The sequence below is a fragment of the Thunnus thynnus genome, chromosome 11, assembly GCF_963924715.1.
Source record: "Thunnus thynnus chromosome 11, fThuThy2.1, whole genome shotgun sequence".
Taxonomy (NCBI): domain Eukaryota; kingdom Metazoa; phylum Chordata; class Actinopteri; order Scombriformes; family Scombridae; genus Thunnus; species Thunnus thynnus.
The window spans coordinates 26,105-44,648 of NC_089527.1; the positions used below are offsets into that span (position 1 = coordinate 26,105).

General features: G+C 43.2%; 1 protein-coding gene across 2 annotated transcripts in view; it reads left to right on the forward strand.

The window, feature by feature from the left end:
• The first annotated feature begins 7,587 nt into the window (after positions 1-7,587).
• Positions 7,588-18,544, forward strand: part of LOC137192184 (collagen alpha-1(XII) chain-like) — a 35,920-nt gene continuing 24,963 nt past the window's right edge. For both annotated transcript variants that reach the window (XM_067602695.1, XM_067602696.1), the window contains exons 1-3: positions 7,588-9,852; positions 12,581-12,613; positions 13,135-13,284. In XM_067602695.1, coding sequence (XP_067458796.1) covers positions 9,750-9,852; positions 12,581-12,613; positions 13,135-13,284 — 286 coding nt within the window. In that variant the 5' untranslated portion in view covers positions 7,588-9,749. The remainder of the gene's footprint in view (positions 9,853-12,580; positions 12,614-13,134; positions 13,285-18,544) is intronic.

The following is an 18,544-nucleotide window of genomic DNA, read 5'->3' on the forward strand; positions in this document are numbered from 1 at the left end:
TGCCCTAACCCTAACCCCACCCCCTGCCCTAGCCCCACCCCTGCCCTAACCCTACCCTAATCCCAAACCCCCCCCACCCCCTTGCCCTAACCCCAACCCCTCCCGTTATAATTAATAAAGTCCAATTTATCATTTACGGATTAAATTACATCTAATTTATTGATTTAATAAATATTATATTAAAAACAGGATTCAATTAGTTAATTTCATAAATAGATAAATAAATAAATAGATTGGCATATACAGGGTTAAAAACAGACACAAGTAACCATTTCTAAAAACTAAAAATCCAATTTCACAAAAAAGCAAAAAATTCAGTCAGGAGGGCAAGTTATAAATAGGAGGGAAGGCAGCTCCCCATCATTTCTGCTCTAACCACCAAACTGACAACATCTTTCTGCCAGCCAGCTTAGATTCAGTGCATTTTCCTTTTTCTTTTTGTTGTGCCTCTGCCTGAGGAAGACCCAGAGGGGTCGAAACGTTGCAGCATATAGGCACACACACACAAATTAATAATAAATAATTTTAGTTGACTTTTAATTTTTCAAAAAAAGTTTTTTATTTTTTGTCCTTGTTAAATTTGCTTTTATATTTTAAGTTAATTTAGAGAAAAACAAAAAAACAAAAAGCCCTAACTCATGGCCATGAGCGGCGCTCATGACTATGAGTGGATCACGGTACGCCGTGGGAGAAACCGTGGTCGCTCCCGCGGGCGTGTAGAGCCCACAGGACCACGCAAGCAGCGGGGGGGAAGCTGGTTCCAGTCCTCCTGGGACCGGGGACAGGGGGCCTTCCGGGGGATGGACCGTGCGCCTCCCTTCCCCCACTCAGTTGGGGGTGGGGTTCAGTTCCCCCACCCTAACCCTAACCCTAACCCCTAACCCTAACCCTAACCCTAAACCCTAACCCTAACCCTAAACCCTAAACCCTAACCCTAACCCTAACCCTAACCCCCTAACCCTAACCCTAACCCTAACCCTACCCTAACCCTAACCCTAACCCCTAACGCCATCTTTAAAAATACCGACATTTACAGCCAATGCTTTAATTAGCGATAGATAAGGGCAACATTGTAACTATTTCCCTATATGGGCATTATGTTTACACAAGGACATCTATACACCTCATGATCTAGACTCATTAATTTTGAGAATTAATTGAATACTTGTGATTTACTAATTTAAGTTTGGGTGATCTGTAAATGAAAACCAGCAAGAATGGTTATAGACACTCTCATTGGAGATGCTTTTGTTTAAAATTCAGAGTGGCTAGATCATAACAACGCAAAGAGACATTATAATTACTCCTTGGTGTATTATACAGGCCACACTATATTTCGATTACTGATTTTAATTGGAAGGATTTTAAAGCTTGAATGTTTATGGTAACTCTCAATAGAGACACTTTTGGTTAGAATTACATACTATATATATATAAATATAATTACATACTATATATATATATATATATATATATATATATATATAATATGGGACTTCAATTAATGAAGGAAAAGAAAACAGTTAATTAATTTAATTTAAAATTAATTTATCCTTTTATTCTTTATCATTTTTTATTTTATATAGAAAGCCTTTTTCAAGGCTCTTAACAGAGATGACTGGTCACAGGGTGACAGTGGCGGCTTCACTCTCATCCCAACTTCTACCTACGGAGCAATTCTGACTCCCACCGGACTGGACACATTAAGCCCGAGCCTGAGGAAGATATTGAAATATCAAAATGTTGCGACGGGCTTAATCACCCAACAGAGATGGATGACTGGATGGTGGTACGATATGGCAGACCATGGAACAGACCACGCCAACGCATCAACTATCCAGAAAATGATTCTACAGAAAGAGGACGTCCCCGCACCTACGCGGATGTAGTCAAAACATCTTACTGGACCGGACCAAGACCCAGGATGGAGGAAACAGCATCCAGACGTGGAGACATTTCCTATCCCAGGCGTCAGCGCTATTTTGAGGATAGCGGCAAACATCAAAGACTCTATTCAGGAAACGGACAATGGTTCAACAGGAACCCACCAAAACAAAACACACACAGATCACAGGATTGGAAAAATAAACAGTGGTTCCCTAGGAACCCTCCAACAACAACAAACAGAACCCAGACACCAGAACATGGAAACATAACTCCAGATAGCGTTGAACTGAAACCACAGATCCGCAAGATGTATAACCTGATCAGACAAATACATCACCTGCATAATGTTTCCATCAAAAACGATACGGACAACAACAAACAACCTGTCACCTTCAGGAGACTAACAGACTATTTAAAGGACATTATTAAACCAGCCTCCATGACTGATAAAACCAAAGAACTATTGGAGGGCAATGCCCACAACTGGGCCTTCACCACACAGCTGATCTTAGAAAACCATTACACAGAAGGCATAGAACAGACCTTGACTGAACTGGAAAAAATCCTCACTCCTGACTGGCAGGTTGCCTTTGAAGTGGCCATCAGATGGTCCAAAAGACAATTCCAACGCAGAATGACAGATGAGACTATTGAGAAAGCAGAGATACACATAGTCTCACTGCTGAAACAAGACCAGAGACAACCAAAATCCAAAACCATGGATAAGACCAAACATAATAGGAATACACAAATGGGGTCCCTCACGGGATGAAGAAATGTTTTCAGGGGATGCCTTCCCCCCTCTAATCACAGTGGACACGGGGACCTCTCCCATGTCAGACCACACTTGGTCTCCATGCGCACCTCCACCATGTGACAGCCCCAAGCCCCACAGGAGGCCCACAGTGACTAACCCTTGTGTCATAGCACAAGATGACCCAATACTGGGACTGGGCCCAACACCTTCACAGAGCCTGGCACGACCTACTCCACCAGTAAAATCCAAACTTTCAGAACCAGTAAAACCAAATCAGACAGTTCTGGTTCATGAACCACCACCTGACAACCTCTCCCTGCATGAGGTAGACCCCTCTAGTGATGAGACAGACCCCTCACTTCAGGAGGAGGAATTCTCCACTCATGAGGAGGACTCTTTTGAGACCCCCACTAATGGGGACACAGCCACACACACTTTTCAGGAGACCTCCACTCCCACTGGAGAACCCAATGCAGAAGAGGAGGATACAAACTCCGAAATAGTGGACCTAACAGAACACATGGAATCTACTGAACAAACGGACACAACGGAGTCACTACCTGTGCAAAAACCTCACAGACACTCACTCTCATCCCAGAACTGAACCCGGTGGACTGGAAAATCAGAGTCCACAAGAAATGGTTGATTATGGGGGACTCCAATCTCAGCAGAATCCTCCAATACAGCAATCCTGATCTCCAGATAGAAAGCTATCCAGGTGCCCAGTTCAGACACATTGAAGCCATAGTGGCTAAACTTAAACCCACATCAACGGTGGAGAAAGTGATCCTGGCAGCTGGCTTGAATAACAGATAACAAAAACCTAAGGAGACAGCAATCAAGCAAATGCAGAAAGCCCTAAGGATGGCCAAGACGACTTTTCCAGCTGCTGAGATTTGGATCCCTATTATAAACTACTCCAAAAACCTACCAAAGAGGATACAAGACAATGTGGCCATCATGAACGAGCATATCAGGACCAATATGCTGTTCCTGCCACCATTACCGGACAGTGACTTTGAAACTGAAAAAGACAATATTCATTGGACAGCGGAAACAGCTACAGCTATGCTGAACCACTGGACCAAAAAGTTAAACTTGACAGCCCACTAAGACCGATCGCGGGCAGTGGGATAGGTATACAGACTGAGTATGATAACAGAAACGCTCTTGGTGATCTCCTGACTGTTAAAAAGTCCGAAACTGCTAAAAAGGACTCTACCACGGACTATGTTGGTTCTACTGCTGAAACTGTCACAGATCTTGTACAGGATCATATGTCAAACAACAACAAAGGGGACAACAGCACTGCCTTTAACAACGTCATGGTTCTGGCAAAAAATTTCAAACCGACAACAGCACAATTAAAATTATTGAATAAGGGCTTGACTTTCATACCCACAATTAAAATTCATAAAAACCAGAAGGCACAAATGATGATTGACATTCAAGATTATCATAGAGGACTTAAATTAGCCACTTATTTTGAAGGAAAAAGGAAAAAAGAATGCTTACCATTCACAGCTAATTCTAATTGGACACCAAATTTAGGATCCTTACCACCACCAATCAGGTCTTTAATTCAAGCTGATCTATATGCCATAAAAAATCTTAACTGGAGGACAAAAGACAGACCTAACTTATCCCCAGCAGAAACGATGGCATTAAAACAATTGAAAAATAACAGCCATATCATTATCAAACCGGTGGATAAAGGCAGTGCTGTTGTAATTATGGACAGAGAACAATATAAGTGGGAGGCTCAGAGGCAGCTTAATAATCCCAAGCATTACAAGAAACTTCAGGGCCCCATTTTTTATGAAACCATAACCATGGTGAATCAGATTCTGGAACAAATGTACACAGAGGGTTTTATTAACCAAAAACAAAAACAGTACTTACTAGGTAGTATGGATCCACGCCCCAGGAGGTTTTACCTATTACCCAAGATTCATAAAGATCCTGCAAAATGGAGCAAACCCTTTGAAATACCTCCAGGTCGCCCCATTGTCTCAGACTGTAATAGTGAAACATATTAAACAGCAGAATTTATAGAATATTATTTGAATCCAATTTCGGTCAAGCATCCTAGTTATATCAAGGACACGTACGATTTTCTGGAGAAAATCAAAAAGCTCCATTTATCAACAAATTGCATTTTGTTTACCATAGACATTGACAGTCTTTATACAAATATAGAAACTAAATCTGGCATTGAAACTATCAAAAAATATTTAAATAAGTTTCCAGACCCAAAAAGACCTGACAGCCACTTGATCAAACTATTGGAAATAATTTAACTAGGAATGATTTTGAATTTGATAATGAATATTATTTACAAATCAGTGGAACAGCAATGGGCAAAAGATTTGCACCTTCATATGCCAATATTTTCATGGCTGATTGGGAGGAATCTGCATTAGCCAAAGCACCACTAAAACCACTTCACTATTACAGATTCTTAGATTACATCTGGGGCACCTGGACCCACTCTAGGGCAGATTTTGATCACTTTATTGAGTTACTAGATAACCACCATCCCTCGATTAAGGTGAAATATACAGTGGATGAGAACTCAATTAATTTCTTAGATGTTACAACATTCAAAGGAACAAACTTCACAACAACAGGAAAATTAGATTTTAAGGTTTATTTCAAGGAAACAGATACACATGCCCTCTTGTGGAAAAACAGTTTTCACCCACGTCACACCTACAAGGGATTAATACGTTCTCAATTACTTCATTTTCATAGAATTTGCAGTCAAAAGCAAGACTTTGAGGAGGCCACATCAATTTTATTTCGAGCTTTAAGACACCGAGAATACTCTCGCTCCTTTCTAAGGAATATACGGAAAACCTTTTTAGATCCCAAAACAGGTAGTGATGAAAATAAACCCAATCTAATTCCTCTAATTATAACTTACTCCAAACAGAGTCTGAACTTGATGCAAATTCTGAGAAAAAACTATGCCCAATTTTTAGATAATACCAGAGTGCTCCAGAAATATAAAATCATTGCAGCATATCGCAGGAACCAGAATCTGCAGGACCTATTAGTACATAGTAAGTTAAAACCAATTAAGAACACCATGAAGAAACGAAGTGTGGAATTTAAACATTTGTTCTCTGTTACCAATTTGAGATCTAAAATGAAAATTAAACTTGGCTCTCTCCTCTGTATCAAAACCAAGAACTGTGTGTATCTCATTTATTGTTCCAAGTGTAATATGAAATATGTTGGAGAAACCAAAAATTCGATCCAAACCAGATTAATCCAACACAGATACATCAGGCACCAAAAGAGGACTGACACACATCTTGTTCAACATTTCATTCAACACAAATTAGAGTCACTCAGGGTCATGGGACTACAAACTAATCCTATATGGACAGATTCTGTACGCCAAAAACAAGAAAGATTATGGATTAATACACTTGGTACAAAATATCCCTGGGGCTTGAATGAACAGTGAGAGCCACCGTATGCCCTCTCTAGGATGGCCCGTGCATTACATGGAACTTGACGTTGTCAGGTTGCCGGATTTCTCCAATTCCCCTAACCCTAACCCTACCCCTGACCCTAACCCCTAACCCTAACCCTCTAACCCAACCCTAACCCTAACCCTAACCCTTAAAAACAGACACAATTAACAATACCATTTCTAAAAACTAAAAATCCAATTTCACAAAGAAGCAAAAAATTCACTTAGGAGGGCAAGTTATAAATAGGAGGGAAGGCAGCTCTCCATCATTTCTGCTCTAACCACCAAACTGACAGCATCTTTCTGCCAGCCAGCTCAGATTTAGTGCATTTTCCTTTTTCTTTTTGTTGTGCCTCTGCCTGAGGAAGACCCAGAGGGGTCGAAACGTTGCAGTGTATAGGCACACACAAATTAATAATAAATAGTTTTAGTTGACTTTTAATTTTTCAAAAAAAGTTTAATAAAAAAACAAAAAGCCCTAACTCATGGCCATGAGCGGCGCTCATGACTATGAGTGGATCACGGTACGCCGCGGGAAAAACCGTGGTCGCTCCCGCAGGCGTGTAGAGCCCACAGGACCACGCAAGCAGCGGGGGGGAAGCTGGTTCCAGTCCTCCTGGGACCGGGGACAGGGGGCCTTCCGGGGGATGGACTGTGCACCTCCCTTCCCCCACTCAGTTGGGGGTGGGGCTCAGTTCCCCCACCCTAACCCCCATCCCCTGCCCTAACCCTAACCCCACCCCCCTGCCCTAAACCCAACCCCACCCCCTCCCCTGCTATAATTAAAGTTCAATTCATCATTTACAGATTAAATTACATTTAATTCATTGATTTAATAAATACCATGTTAAAACAGGATTCAATTAGTTAATTTCATAAATAAATAAATACAATAGATTGGCATATACAGGGTTAAAAACAGACAAAATTAACAAAACCATTCCTAAAAACTAAAAATCCAATTTCACAAAGAAGGGAAAAATTCAGTTAGAAGGGCAAGTTATAAATAGGAGGGAAGGCAGCTCTCCATCATTTCTGCTCTAACCACCAAACTGACAGCATCTCTCTGCCAGCCAGCTTAGATTCAGTGCATTTTAAAGTTCGAATGGCGTCTGTAGGATAAGGGAATTCTGAGCAGTTGAGTGTCAAAGTATATAAAAATATATATAAAATATATCAGTCAGAGGGACCAAACCACTACTTCTGTCATGTGGAGTAGCATCAATAGACTGAAATGCAGGGACAACGAAAATCTTCTTTAATGTTGAAATGGTCGAGGACAGAACAGGGCTAAACAGAGCAGAACAAACAATCCAACAGAGACTGAACAGAAAACCAGGACTTAAAAAGTAACTGAACTAGGAGATGAGGTGCAGGTGGGGAGATGAGTAGAGAACTCAGGAGAGGGGAGCGAACAGACAGAAACACAGGGAGCAGAGCAGAAGGGTGTACTACTGAGCGAGGTTAGTGGGTTAGCGAGGTATGTTGAGCCTGCAGGGTTTTCAATGTCATGAAGGTGGCTCTCTTTTAACCTGCTACATCACCATGGTAACTTATATTGCAAACTTAACCTGGTCCGGAGCAGGTTATGTTCCGAGTTTCGGCTTAATTGGCAATAAAAAGCACTGCCCTTTCACTAACTACCTGATTTGCTGCCAAGTCCATTTAACACTGTGTCTACTGCAGGTATTAGAACACCGATTAGAAAATTGATTAGTCTTTTATCAGACTTATCATTGATTTGATATGTCATATTGTAAATGTGTAATGGTGCAAGAGGTTTGGGTTACTGAGGGATTTTGTTACAACAGATCAAACTGTATTTCAAATAATAAAAAGAAATAATAAAAACAAAAAACTAATGAAGAAATACTTTGAACAAAAATAATAAAATAAAATGGATTAGTCTATTGGTATTTGTCACAGATATTATTAAATCTATAATATTAATTTAACTTTGATTCAGCAAGAACCTAAAGTGGTTTCCACTGATCCTTCATTATGGGACAGAGTCAGACAGTATAATGTTTAAATCTGCTGCATCAAGTTTAAAGTTTGAGAGCTTTGGATGTGGGAGGCACGAGGAGTACACTGAGTGGTAAAATATGTGTATAAACTAATTACATAATTAATAAATTAATGAATTAGTGTTTTAATTAACAGATTTACACGATCAGCAGTTTTCTGCCAGCATTCATCTCTCGCCTTATTTGCAGCAACAGCGTTGCTTCTTGCTGTGATAATGTGTTTATATTATTCATATCTCTCTGTTATAATGACCTGTTCCTCCTGACTGAAGCAGGCAGCACGTGATTGGTCCATTTTGTACGGAAAAAGAGTCAAGTGACGCCAAACACCCCCTTTTATGGGGACGCGCACAGAGCCTGAAGCAGAAAGCCTGAGTTAACAAAGAAAGTTCATATCCACCGTAGTGATACCACTTATCTCTGACTGAGAGTTTAGAGTTTGTCAAGCCCACTCACACAAAGAAAGCCTGGATATGTTGAACTGGCTTCTGATAAATACCGATAGACTAATCAATTTTATTTTATTTTTTTATCAAAGTACTTCTTAATTATTTTTTTGTTTTTTATTAATTTGTTTTTATTTGAAATACAGTTTGATCTATTGTAACAAAATCCCACAGTAACCCTAACCTCTTGCACCATTACAAATTTACAATATGACATCAAATCAATGGTAAGTCTGATAAAAGACTAATCAATATTCTAATCGGTGTTCTAATAGCTGCAGTACCAGCAGTGTTGAACGGACTTGGCAGCAAATCAGGTAGTTAGTGGGCAGCGCTTTTTATTGCCGATTTAAGCTGAAACTCAGAACATAACCTGCTCCGGACCAGGAGTCAACAGAAGTGCAACACAGGAAACCCCAAAGAACACAAAAACACAAAGAGTCCAAACACACAAAGTCCAGGCAGGATGTGACAACTTTTACTGCAATACTTTAACATACTTTTACTGTAGTAGGACTTTTCATGCAGTAAAGGATCTGAGTACTTCATCCATCACTGCTGTCACATGATGTTACTGTTTATTGAGCATTTTGTGACAACCTGGATTTCACAGACTGTACGGTATGTATGTCGCAATAACTGCAGTGATGTTGCCACGGTAACAGCAGTATAATCTCAGCTGCTCATCAGTGAGTTTGTCCTCAGACTCTTTCCTGTCACTTCATTAGATTCACATTAACCCTTTCACTGCCAGCTGTTCAAGTGAGGCTGATACACCCACCGATCGGTCCATCTCACTGTCAATCAACATATCAATAGCTCTGATCCTTACAAACCAAATGAGCTGTCATGATTGGTTGCGTGTTGTCATGGCGATCCAAACCACATGTGAGCATCAGGTTTTAGTTGGTTGGTCCAACCTTTCTAAATGGATGCCCCCCCATCCCCAGTGCAAATAACAGGCTGGAGTGTGTATGAATGAGAGGTGCGTTGGATAAACGCCCTTCATTTACTTTAGCTGTCAGTCACATGATGAAGCCGCTCAGAGCGGTTTCTGCCAGCAGCTTCCTGTCAGAAAGCACATGAAGCTGATGAGGAGATAAAGGATTTAGGGGAAACCCCACATCTGTTTAACATAAAAAGACACGATGAGTCCAACGGACGAGCAGAGAGAGACGACACAGACGGAGACGGACGTCTACCTGGACATGGATCACCTGCTGATGCTGTTGCTGCTGCTGTGGAGCTCAGGTAAGACTCTGCTGTAATGTAAAAATACTGAGTTCAAGTCAAACAGCAGCTTTGAAAACTGCAGTAAAAGTCAACATGGTCAGTAAAATGTAGTGAAGTGTGTTCAGTAAAAGTTCTGATACTTGCTGTAATGAGTTTTATCTCTTTAACTTCTAATAACAAACCAATAATTCATGTGTTCATCATCTAATAATGAAAATTCAAAGCATATAAATGTAAAATCCTGCTGACGTCTTCGGGCTGTTTGTGGGTCACGTGACCATCACTTGCAGGGACTGTGGGTATATTTAGAAGAACAGGGAGGGACTTTGAAGGCAGGTTTGATTGACAGGCCGGTGCAGGACATGAGCAACACATGAGGAAGACCCTCATTAAATAATGAAATTGTGACTTCTGGTGGCGAAAGCTAAACATAGACCTGAAGAAAAAAAGATGCAGCTGAACTTCATTTGTGAGGAGGTTCTTTTTGGACTTTTCTCATTTAATAAGTGACTTTTTATTATTCTACCTCTGTGTTTATTATTAGATGGGTGACATTGTTGGATCTGTTTATTTAGGATGTTTGGATTTTACATTTATTTGATGTGTTTTAATCATTTGATGTGTTATTTTGTTGCTGTAATGTGACATATAAGAGCTTCCATATGACAGTGTAGCCCAGTAAACATTTACATGAAAGCATCAGGAGCTACAGGAGAGTTATATGTGTACTTATACACAGGGTGCCATTTGTGTTTTTGAAACATTTTTATTCAGGAAAATGAATCAGAACCACAGTGATTCTATATAGATTACGAAACATATGAGGTTATTTCTCTCAGCTGTTACAGCAACATTTATAAAATAATTATGAAACTTGAACTTGACCACTGCATTTGCAGGAAAATTTTAATCCATTTTTTAAAAAGTAATTCATCAAGTAGTGTGATATTTTCACTCTCAGTGATGTGATGTCATGTTCATGTCTTTCCTCATCTGGACACATAGGAGATGTGATCATATACAACAAAACTAAAGGTTTAATGTTAATTTAACATGTCAGAATTAAATCCCCCGACGCTCCTTTCAATACTGTGGATACTCGGCCAGATGTGTCAATACTCTTAATGTCATTCTTGCAAGTCACTGTTTAATTCAGCTCTATGTGCAGCAAACTTCAATACTGAATAGAAAATAATCCCATCATGCAACAGTACAACATGCTGTTATCATAAAAATAAACAGGTTACAGTATATGTCTACATGTCAGACTAAGAAAACAGTCTGATGACGGACGTCTGTCTTCTTTTTATATTTTCCTGGGGAGGGGTCATCAAAATTAAGTTGAGAGGATTTTCTGTGACAGGAAAGTTTTTGAGGACAAACTAACTGATGAGCATCTGATGCGACATTACACAGTATATATCTGTTACCATGGCAACAGCAGAGCATTTCCTGTCATGTAAAGGACTGACTGTTGCGAAACACTTTTTCTTCTTATCAAATATACGTGTTTGAGCTGCTTCCTGTAACTCTGTCAAACTGTTTCTCACACTTAACTCCCTAAAATCCAGTTTCCTCTTTTCATCACTTAAAGATTGTTAAAATAATCAAACTCCACTCTGACAGCGTCGGACATATTGTCTATCATGTTGTTCATATTCACTCATGAGTGAATTCTTCAAAAAGGCTCCATGTTTTTATTGCTGTATCGTTCCATCAGATGGAAATAATCTACATTTCTGCTGCTGCATCATTTTAGACACATTTCCCCAAAATTCAGAAGACAGTTTGGGTATTTTTGAAAATGTTGGGATATCATCTAGAATTTAAAATAAAGTCCTGCAAGTTTAAACAAAGTCTGGCTGCACAGCATGAGCTCGTACTGAGGATGATGATGAAGAAAAGGCCGATATCTCAAAATCTGGTGAAATAATTCCAGTGAACTGACGCTTTAACCTGCAGTTAGAGGCTTCAGCTCTGAGAAGCAGCTCATCACACACACAGTCTTTAAATAGCACAGTGGTTATATGATGTCACCACACAGGATTTCTGGGTATTGAAGTCATTCTGAGCTGCTGTTTTGCATTAACTCTATATGAACCAGTCTGTTGGTTAACTCTATATGAACCAGTCTGTTTGTTAACTCTATATGAACCCATCTGTTGCACTAAAACATAATTCTGGTTTATTTTCATAGTTTTGTTCATCATTTCTATCAGTAGTAACAACATCATACTCAACAAGTTAATATGAGATCTGTGAACATGGTGACATCACTAAAAAGACGTCTGATAGGTCAGAAACACAAGCAGTCAGACGATCAGACAGGAAACAAACCAACATGTTAGTTTTCCTTTAACTCTGTATGAAGCGTCTGTTGAGCTTGTGTTCATGTGTTCATCTCATCTGCTGCTCTTCAGAGAAGAAGCAGAAAGTAGAAGCAGTGAGGTCGAGAAAAAAGGTTTTAAAGTTTCAGACTGACCAGGCAAAGAGAGACGTTTGGTTTTCCTTCATTTTTTGTCTTTTTATGAGAATTATTTTCACCCTAGAATAATTGAGAGTTTTCTAGTTACTGTAAATTTAACACGTTATTTTCATACACAAATTATAATTGTTTGTAGCATCGACTTCAACATCTGTGTGTTTTCAGTGAGATGAGCTCTGAGCTGCTGCAAAGCCTCACAGTGTTTGTTCAGTTCACAGCTCTGCAACAATATAAATATTAATTTTCTGATTTTCTCTGCAGGACTCCAGGCTGAAGATAAACACCAACCAACAGGTAAAAAGAGAGAATATATCTCATCTGGTCTGGGAACGCCTCTGATCCCCCAGGAGGAGCTGGAGGACGTTACCCGCACCTCCATCAGTGGTGCACAATGAATCCACTTTGGTTTATGAACAAATACCCTCAAAACTGATAACTAATAAAATATGCTAATGTTAGCATTGAAAAGTGAAAATCTAGATTTTGGACGTCACTGCTCGCTGTAGAGCTGCACACCGCTAATTTCTATAAAATCTATATCAGATCTATTAAATGCAACGCATGGCATTGTGGGATTGTTTGCAGGAAGTAGTGTTCATGACATGAACATGACTTTTTTGTTCCATTGTGGATCATTTGAGGCTCTAAATGTTGGATAAATTTACACACAGAATTCACACACTGAAACAAAATGGAGGAGGGTAAATAGAGTGAACTTTGTAGTAAATAGTGAGTGATTTCAGACACAGTCTTAGTCTTGCTTCTATATCTGGTCTCTTGTGTATTGTATCCCACAATCCTCTGTTTTCCTCCAGGTTCTCAGTGTGAAAGCACAGCCAAGGCCGACATCATGCTGTTGGTCTGTGAATCCAAGAACACCACCTCTGAAGACCATGAAAACATTAAGTCCTTTCTAACTCAAGTAGTCAGCAACTTCAACATCGGCCCTGACAAAGTCCAGATCGGTAATAATTTTACTACTACAGTCAATCAATCAATCAATCAATTTTTATTTATATAGCGCCAAATCACAACCAAAGTCATCTCAGGGCACTTTTCACATAGAGCAAGGGTCCGTTTCACAAAGCAGGTTTAGTGAAAACTCAGAGTCTGTTCACCCTGAAATGAGGGAAACTCTGAGTTTTCCGTTTCAAAAAGGGAGGTAACTCAAACCAGAGAAAGAGGGGTAACTCTAGCCTGTTTCAGAGAGAGAGGTAACTTAAGCTCTCGGTCAGTTACCGTAGTAACAGACTCTATGAACCTAACCTGGTCGGGACCAGGTTTTTCTCAATGAACCTCGAGTTTCTCTCAGTCTCCGCCCTCTTTCAGAGCCACACACTCCATTTGATTTCCTCATTCAGTCAGCAGGCGAGTTTTGGCGTAGCCTAGTTCTGCCGTCTGTCATTTAAAAAAATCACTAAAAAAATCAGAGTCAGTATATTAGAAGTCCATTAGGCACAGTAACATCTTTCACTAACATGGCATGTCCTTTTGATAACGATCCCGTGGATGAAGGTGCAGCATTACTGCGCAGAGAATTAAATATTCGTTGAGAGATGGTTATCAGACCGCGCATAGATGTTCTAGCGTTTCCAGACAATTATCTTTTTGAGCGGTACCGTTTCACGTCACAGTCCATCATCTACATACACAACCTAATCCGTCCTTACATTTGCAACATTACTAATCGTAGTCATGCTCTCACATCCCAGCAGATATTGTGTGTTGCGCTGCGTTTCTTTGCAAACAGAAGTTTTTTGTACAGTGTCGGGGCCAGCCACTGGCCTTCCTACAGTCTGGCTTATGGCCAGCTCCTCTGCCTCCGTTAGAGGTGGCGGTGCTGGACCACCACCCGTTTTACGGGCATCTGCCTTCTTTCTGTTGGCTGAGTAGAAGTCTGTGTTAGTTTAAATAGGCTTAATTATTTAACAGAACATGATGTAGATGAGAAGACATTTATGTGTGTGAAACCAGCATTATGTTGGGGATAAAACAGCTGCTCAGTCAAACAGCCACGTAATATTTACTTTACAATGTAAAACATGATCAAAATGAGGTACCCCCCATGAGATTATGCCGAGGTCTCACCTGTTTGAACAATGTTTTTATATTATATATAAGTGCGCTTCTTCCTCGCGGGATTGGACCTAAATGAAATAAATTAATAGGCGGCCAATCAAGCAGTTTTCCTCTGTAATATTATTGTGATTGCAAAGGACTACATTTAAACTTACGCATTGACCCGAGCAGCGATGTTCTCCCACGCCGTCTCCCTCTCTTTTGCAGCTGCAGCGGTGTTGCACTTCTTTTTGAAAACATGTTCAAACTCGCCGTATTATCGCATTAAGATTTCTAGCCCTAGTGGGGCGAAAAACGCAGCCCACCTCTTCCCCGTTGCCATGGTGACTCGTTGAATTGGGGCTCCATTGATGCTGGCTTTTTATAGTTGTGGTGCACGCGCTTAACTCCAGGTGAAACTACTCCGAGTTGAATAAACTGACTCAAATCAGCTGTTCTGGAACCGGAAACTCAGAGTTTCTTATCTCAGAGTAGATCAACTCAGAGTTCAGGATTAGACTCAGAGTTTGTTGAACCTGCTTTGTGAAACGGACCCCAGGTCGAGACCAAACTCTTTAATTTACAGAGACCCAACAATTCCCCCATGAGCAGCACTTGGCGACAGCGGTAAGGAAAAACTCCCCTTTAACGGGTAGAAACCTCAAGCAGAATCTTGGTGGGCGCCATCTGCTTTGACCGGTTGGGTTGAGAGAGAGAAAGAAAGAGGGGGGGATGGAATAACAACAATCATAACAATAACAATAAGTATAAGTATCAATAGCCAGAGAAGGATGCCATCAGGACTGTGAAGGACCACGAAGGCTCGGCCCAGAACCCAGGTTTTCCTGTGAGATGAGAAAGCACAAAAAACTCCGGGAAAGAAGCAAAGTTAGTGACATGCATTGATGTTACATGAATGCATACAGATGGAGAGGAGGAGGAGGAGAGAGGAGCTCAGTGCATCATGGGAAGTCCCCCAGCAGTCTATGTCAGAGTCTGCTCTCCCCTCACCTGTTGCTGTGGGAATCATCCAATCATCCAATCATTCAGTCTCACTCTCTGCTCTGCCACACCCCTCATTAGTTCAACCACCTTCACCTGGCGCTCCCACCTGCTCATCATCTGCAATCAGCCAGTATATAAGCTGCCTCAGCCCACTCCCTCCTTGTCAGAGATCCTGGGTTCCTGCTTGTTTCATCGTCGACTCCAACCTCATTGCTGATTTTCATCGGTGTCATCCTGACCAGCCAGCTAAGATGCCTGCCCGTCGGGGAGCCCGCACTTTGCCTCCACCAGACCGGCCTCTGGGGGACCGTTCCTTGGGGGAAGCTACAGATGATGGAGAATCCCTCCACCAGACCCCCTCCACCCACCCGGCTGAGGAAATGGACTGGTCCGACTCCCAGGAGTTGTAGTCCCATCTCCTGCCCTGTTTATAGTGCCTTTTTAGGGATGTCAGGAGCCATCCCTTGAGGGGAGGGTTCTGTCAGAGTCTGCTCTCCCCTCACCTGTTGCTGTGGGAATCATCCAATCATCCAATCATTCAGTCTCACTCTCTGCTCTGCCACACCCCTCATTAGTTCAACCACCTTCACCTGGCGCTCCCACCTGCTCATCATCTGCAATCAGCCAGTATATAAGCTGCCTCGGCCCACTCCCTCCTTGTCAGATTGTCTACGCTACTATGCTCAGTCATCTTGCTATCTTCACTGGACTGCCTTCCCGGTTTCTGATCAGCTTGTCTTCGACCATCGCTCCTCGTCTCTGCCCCGGTAAACCCACCAGCCTTCTGTCCCTGACTCTGAGTTCTGCCTGCCTGTTCCCTGGTCTTTGTCTGCTGTGGGAGTGGAAGATCGGGGTTCAAAAACTGTGTTTCTCTGACCGTGCTAATATTGCCCTGACATCGTGTGAAATAAAGACTGCAAAGTTTATACCCGTGTCATTTGTGCTGCTATTGGGTCCATCCTATACCCGTTACAGTACAATCTGACCAATTATGGATCCAGCGCACGAACCCTCACCGCTGAGTCGCCTTGAAAGGATTGAAGGTGTCCTTCAACAACATGAGGCCATGATGACAGCAGCAGTGACTGAAACCAAACAGGCAGCAGCAGCCCACGAGCAGGCGCTAACAATGTTAGCTGGACAGCTGCAGCAGTTAACAGCCCTGCTAACCCAAGCCCCTCAAGCCTCTGGGGCTGCTTCTCCTCCTGCTCCGCCTGCTACCACTCCTGCACTTGCTCCAGCCCCTTTGCCACCCATGGATGCCCCTGAGCCCCAGGTGGGAATCCCGGAGCGCTACGAGGGTGACCGAGAGACCTGTGGCCCTTTCCTCACCAACTGCTCTCTCCTGTTTGCTCTGCAGCCCCGCACCTTTGCCACTGAGGGAGCGAAGGTTGCATTCGTCATCAACCATCTGACGGGCAGAGCTCGGTTATGGGGGACAGCCGAGTGGGAGAGACAGTCACCAGCCTGTGCTTCCTTTGACCTGTTTGCCACAGAGCTTCGTAAGGTGTTTGGCTTGGATACCTGTGGTCCTGAGGCAATCGGAGGTCTGATTGGACTGAAACAGGGCGAGAGAACAGTGGCAGACTACTCCATAGACTTTCGCACCAGAGCCAGCCGAAGCAAGTGGAACAACTCGGCCCTCTGTGACGCATTCCTCCACGGGTTGGCCGACTACATCAAGGATGAACTGGTTTCCCATGACCTGCCCACCACGTTGGATGGGGTGGTTGAGTTGGCCACCCGCATCGACCTCCGCATCCAGGCCCGGCGACGAGAGAAGCGTCAAGGGGGAGGCCATCGCCCTCTGCCGTCCCGCTCCCATGGGAGTGCCATCGCAGCCAACTCTGCCTCCTCCTCAGCTCTGCAGACAGGGGATCCTGAGCCTATGCAGCTGGGACGCACCTCCCTCACCCCAGAGGAGAAGGAGCATCGCCGTAAGGCCAACCTCTGCCTTTACTGTGGAGCAGCAGGGCACTTCATCTTGAGATGTCCAGCAAAAGCCAGGGCTCATCAGTAATGGGGGAGATCCTGGTGAACCCAACTTCCCTAGTGTCTCCCCATCCCCAAAGAGCTCTGCTCCAGGCCCGGCTCCTCCTTCCGGACGGTCCCCACACCATGGCTACCTTCATTGACTCTGGGGCTGATGCCTGCATCATTGACGAGGAGCTGGCCCTTCAGTTGGGGCTCGGGCGGGTTCCCTTGCCACAACCGGTTCCCGCTAGAGCCCTAGATGGACACATCTTGGGCAACGTCACACATCAAACCTCCCCTGTCCATCTGCTGTTCTCTGGCAACCACCACGAAACAATCCAGTTTCACATCCTGAGCTCACTCCATCTGCCTCTCATCCTGGGGTATCCTTGGCTCCGTCTTCACAACCCTCACATCGACTGGGTCACGGGGGCCATTCAAGGGTGGAGCCCCTCCTGTCATCTCAGGTGCCTGCAGCAAGCCTCTTTGCCACTTCACTCCCCCAGCCCCAGCTCCTCGCCCGATCTCTCCAGGGTGCCGCCGGAGTACCATGACTTCTGCCTGGTCTTCAGTAAAGCCAAAGCCACATCTCTGCCTCCGCACCGTCCCTACGACTGCGCTATTGACCTCTTGCCTGGGACTTCACCCCCCAAGGGCCGCCTGTACTCCTTGTCTGAGCCCGAGAGAAAGGCCATGGAGACTTATATCAATGACTCTCTGGCTGCGGGTCTCATCCGTCCTTCTTCCTCTCCTGCCGGGGCGGGTTTTTTCTTCGTGGAGAAGAAGGACAAGATCCTGAGACCCTGCATTGACTACCGAGGGCTAAATGACATCACTATCAAGAACAGGTACCCGCTGCCACTCATCTCCTCCGCCTTCGAGCTGCTCCAGGGGGCCACCATTTTCACCAAGCTTGACCTGCGCAACGCCTATCACCTTGTCCGCATCAGAGAGGGAGACGAGTGGAAGACGGCCTTCAACACCCCGACAGGGCACTACGAGTACCTCGTGATGCCATTCGGCCTCACCAATGCCCCCGCCGTCTTCCAGGCCCTGGTAAACGATGTTCTTCGAGACATGCTCAACCGGTTCGTCTTTGTCTACCTGGATGACATTCTCATCTTCTCCCAGTCCAGAGATGATCACATTCACCATGTCCAAGCCGTCCTCCAGCGCCTCCTTGAGAAC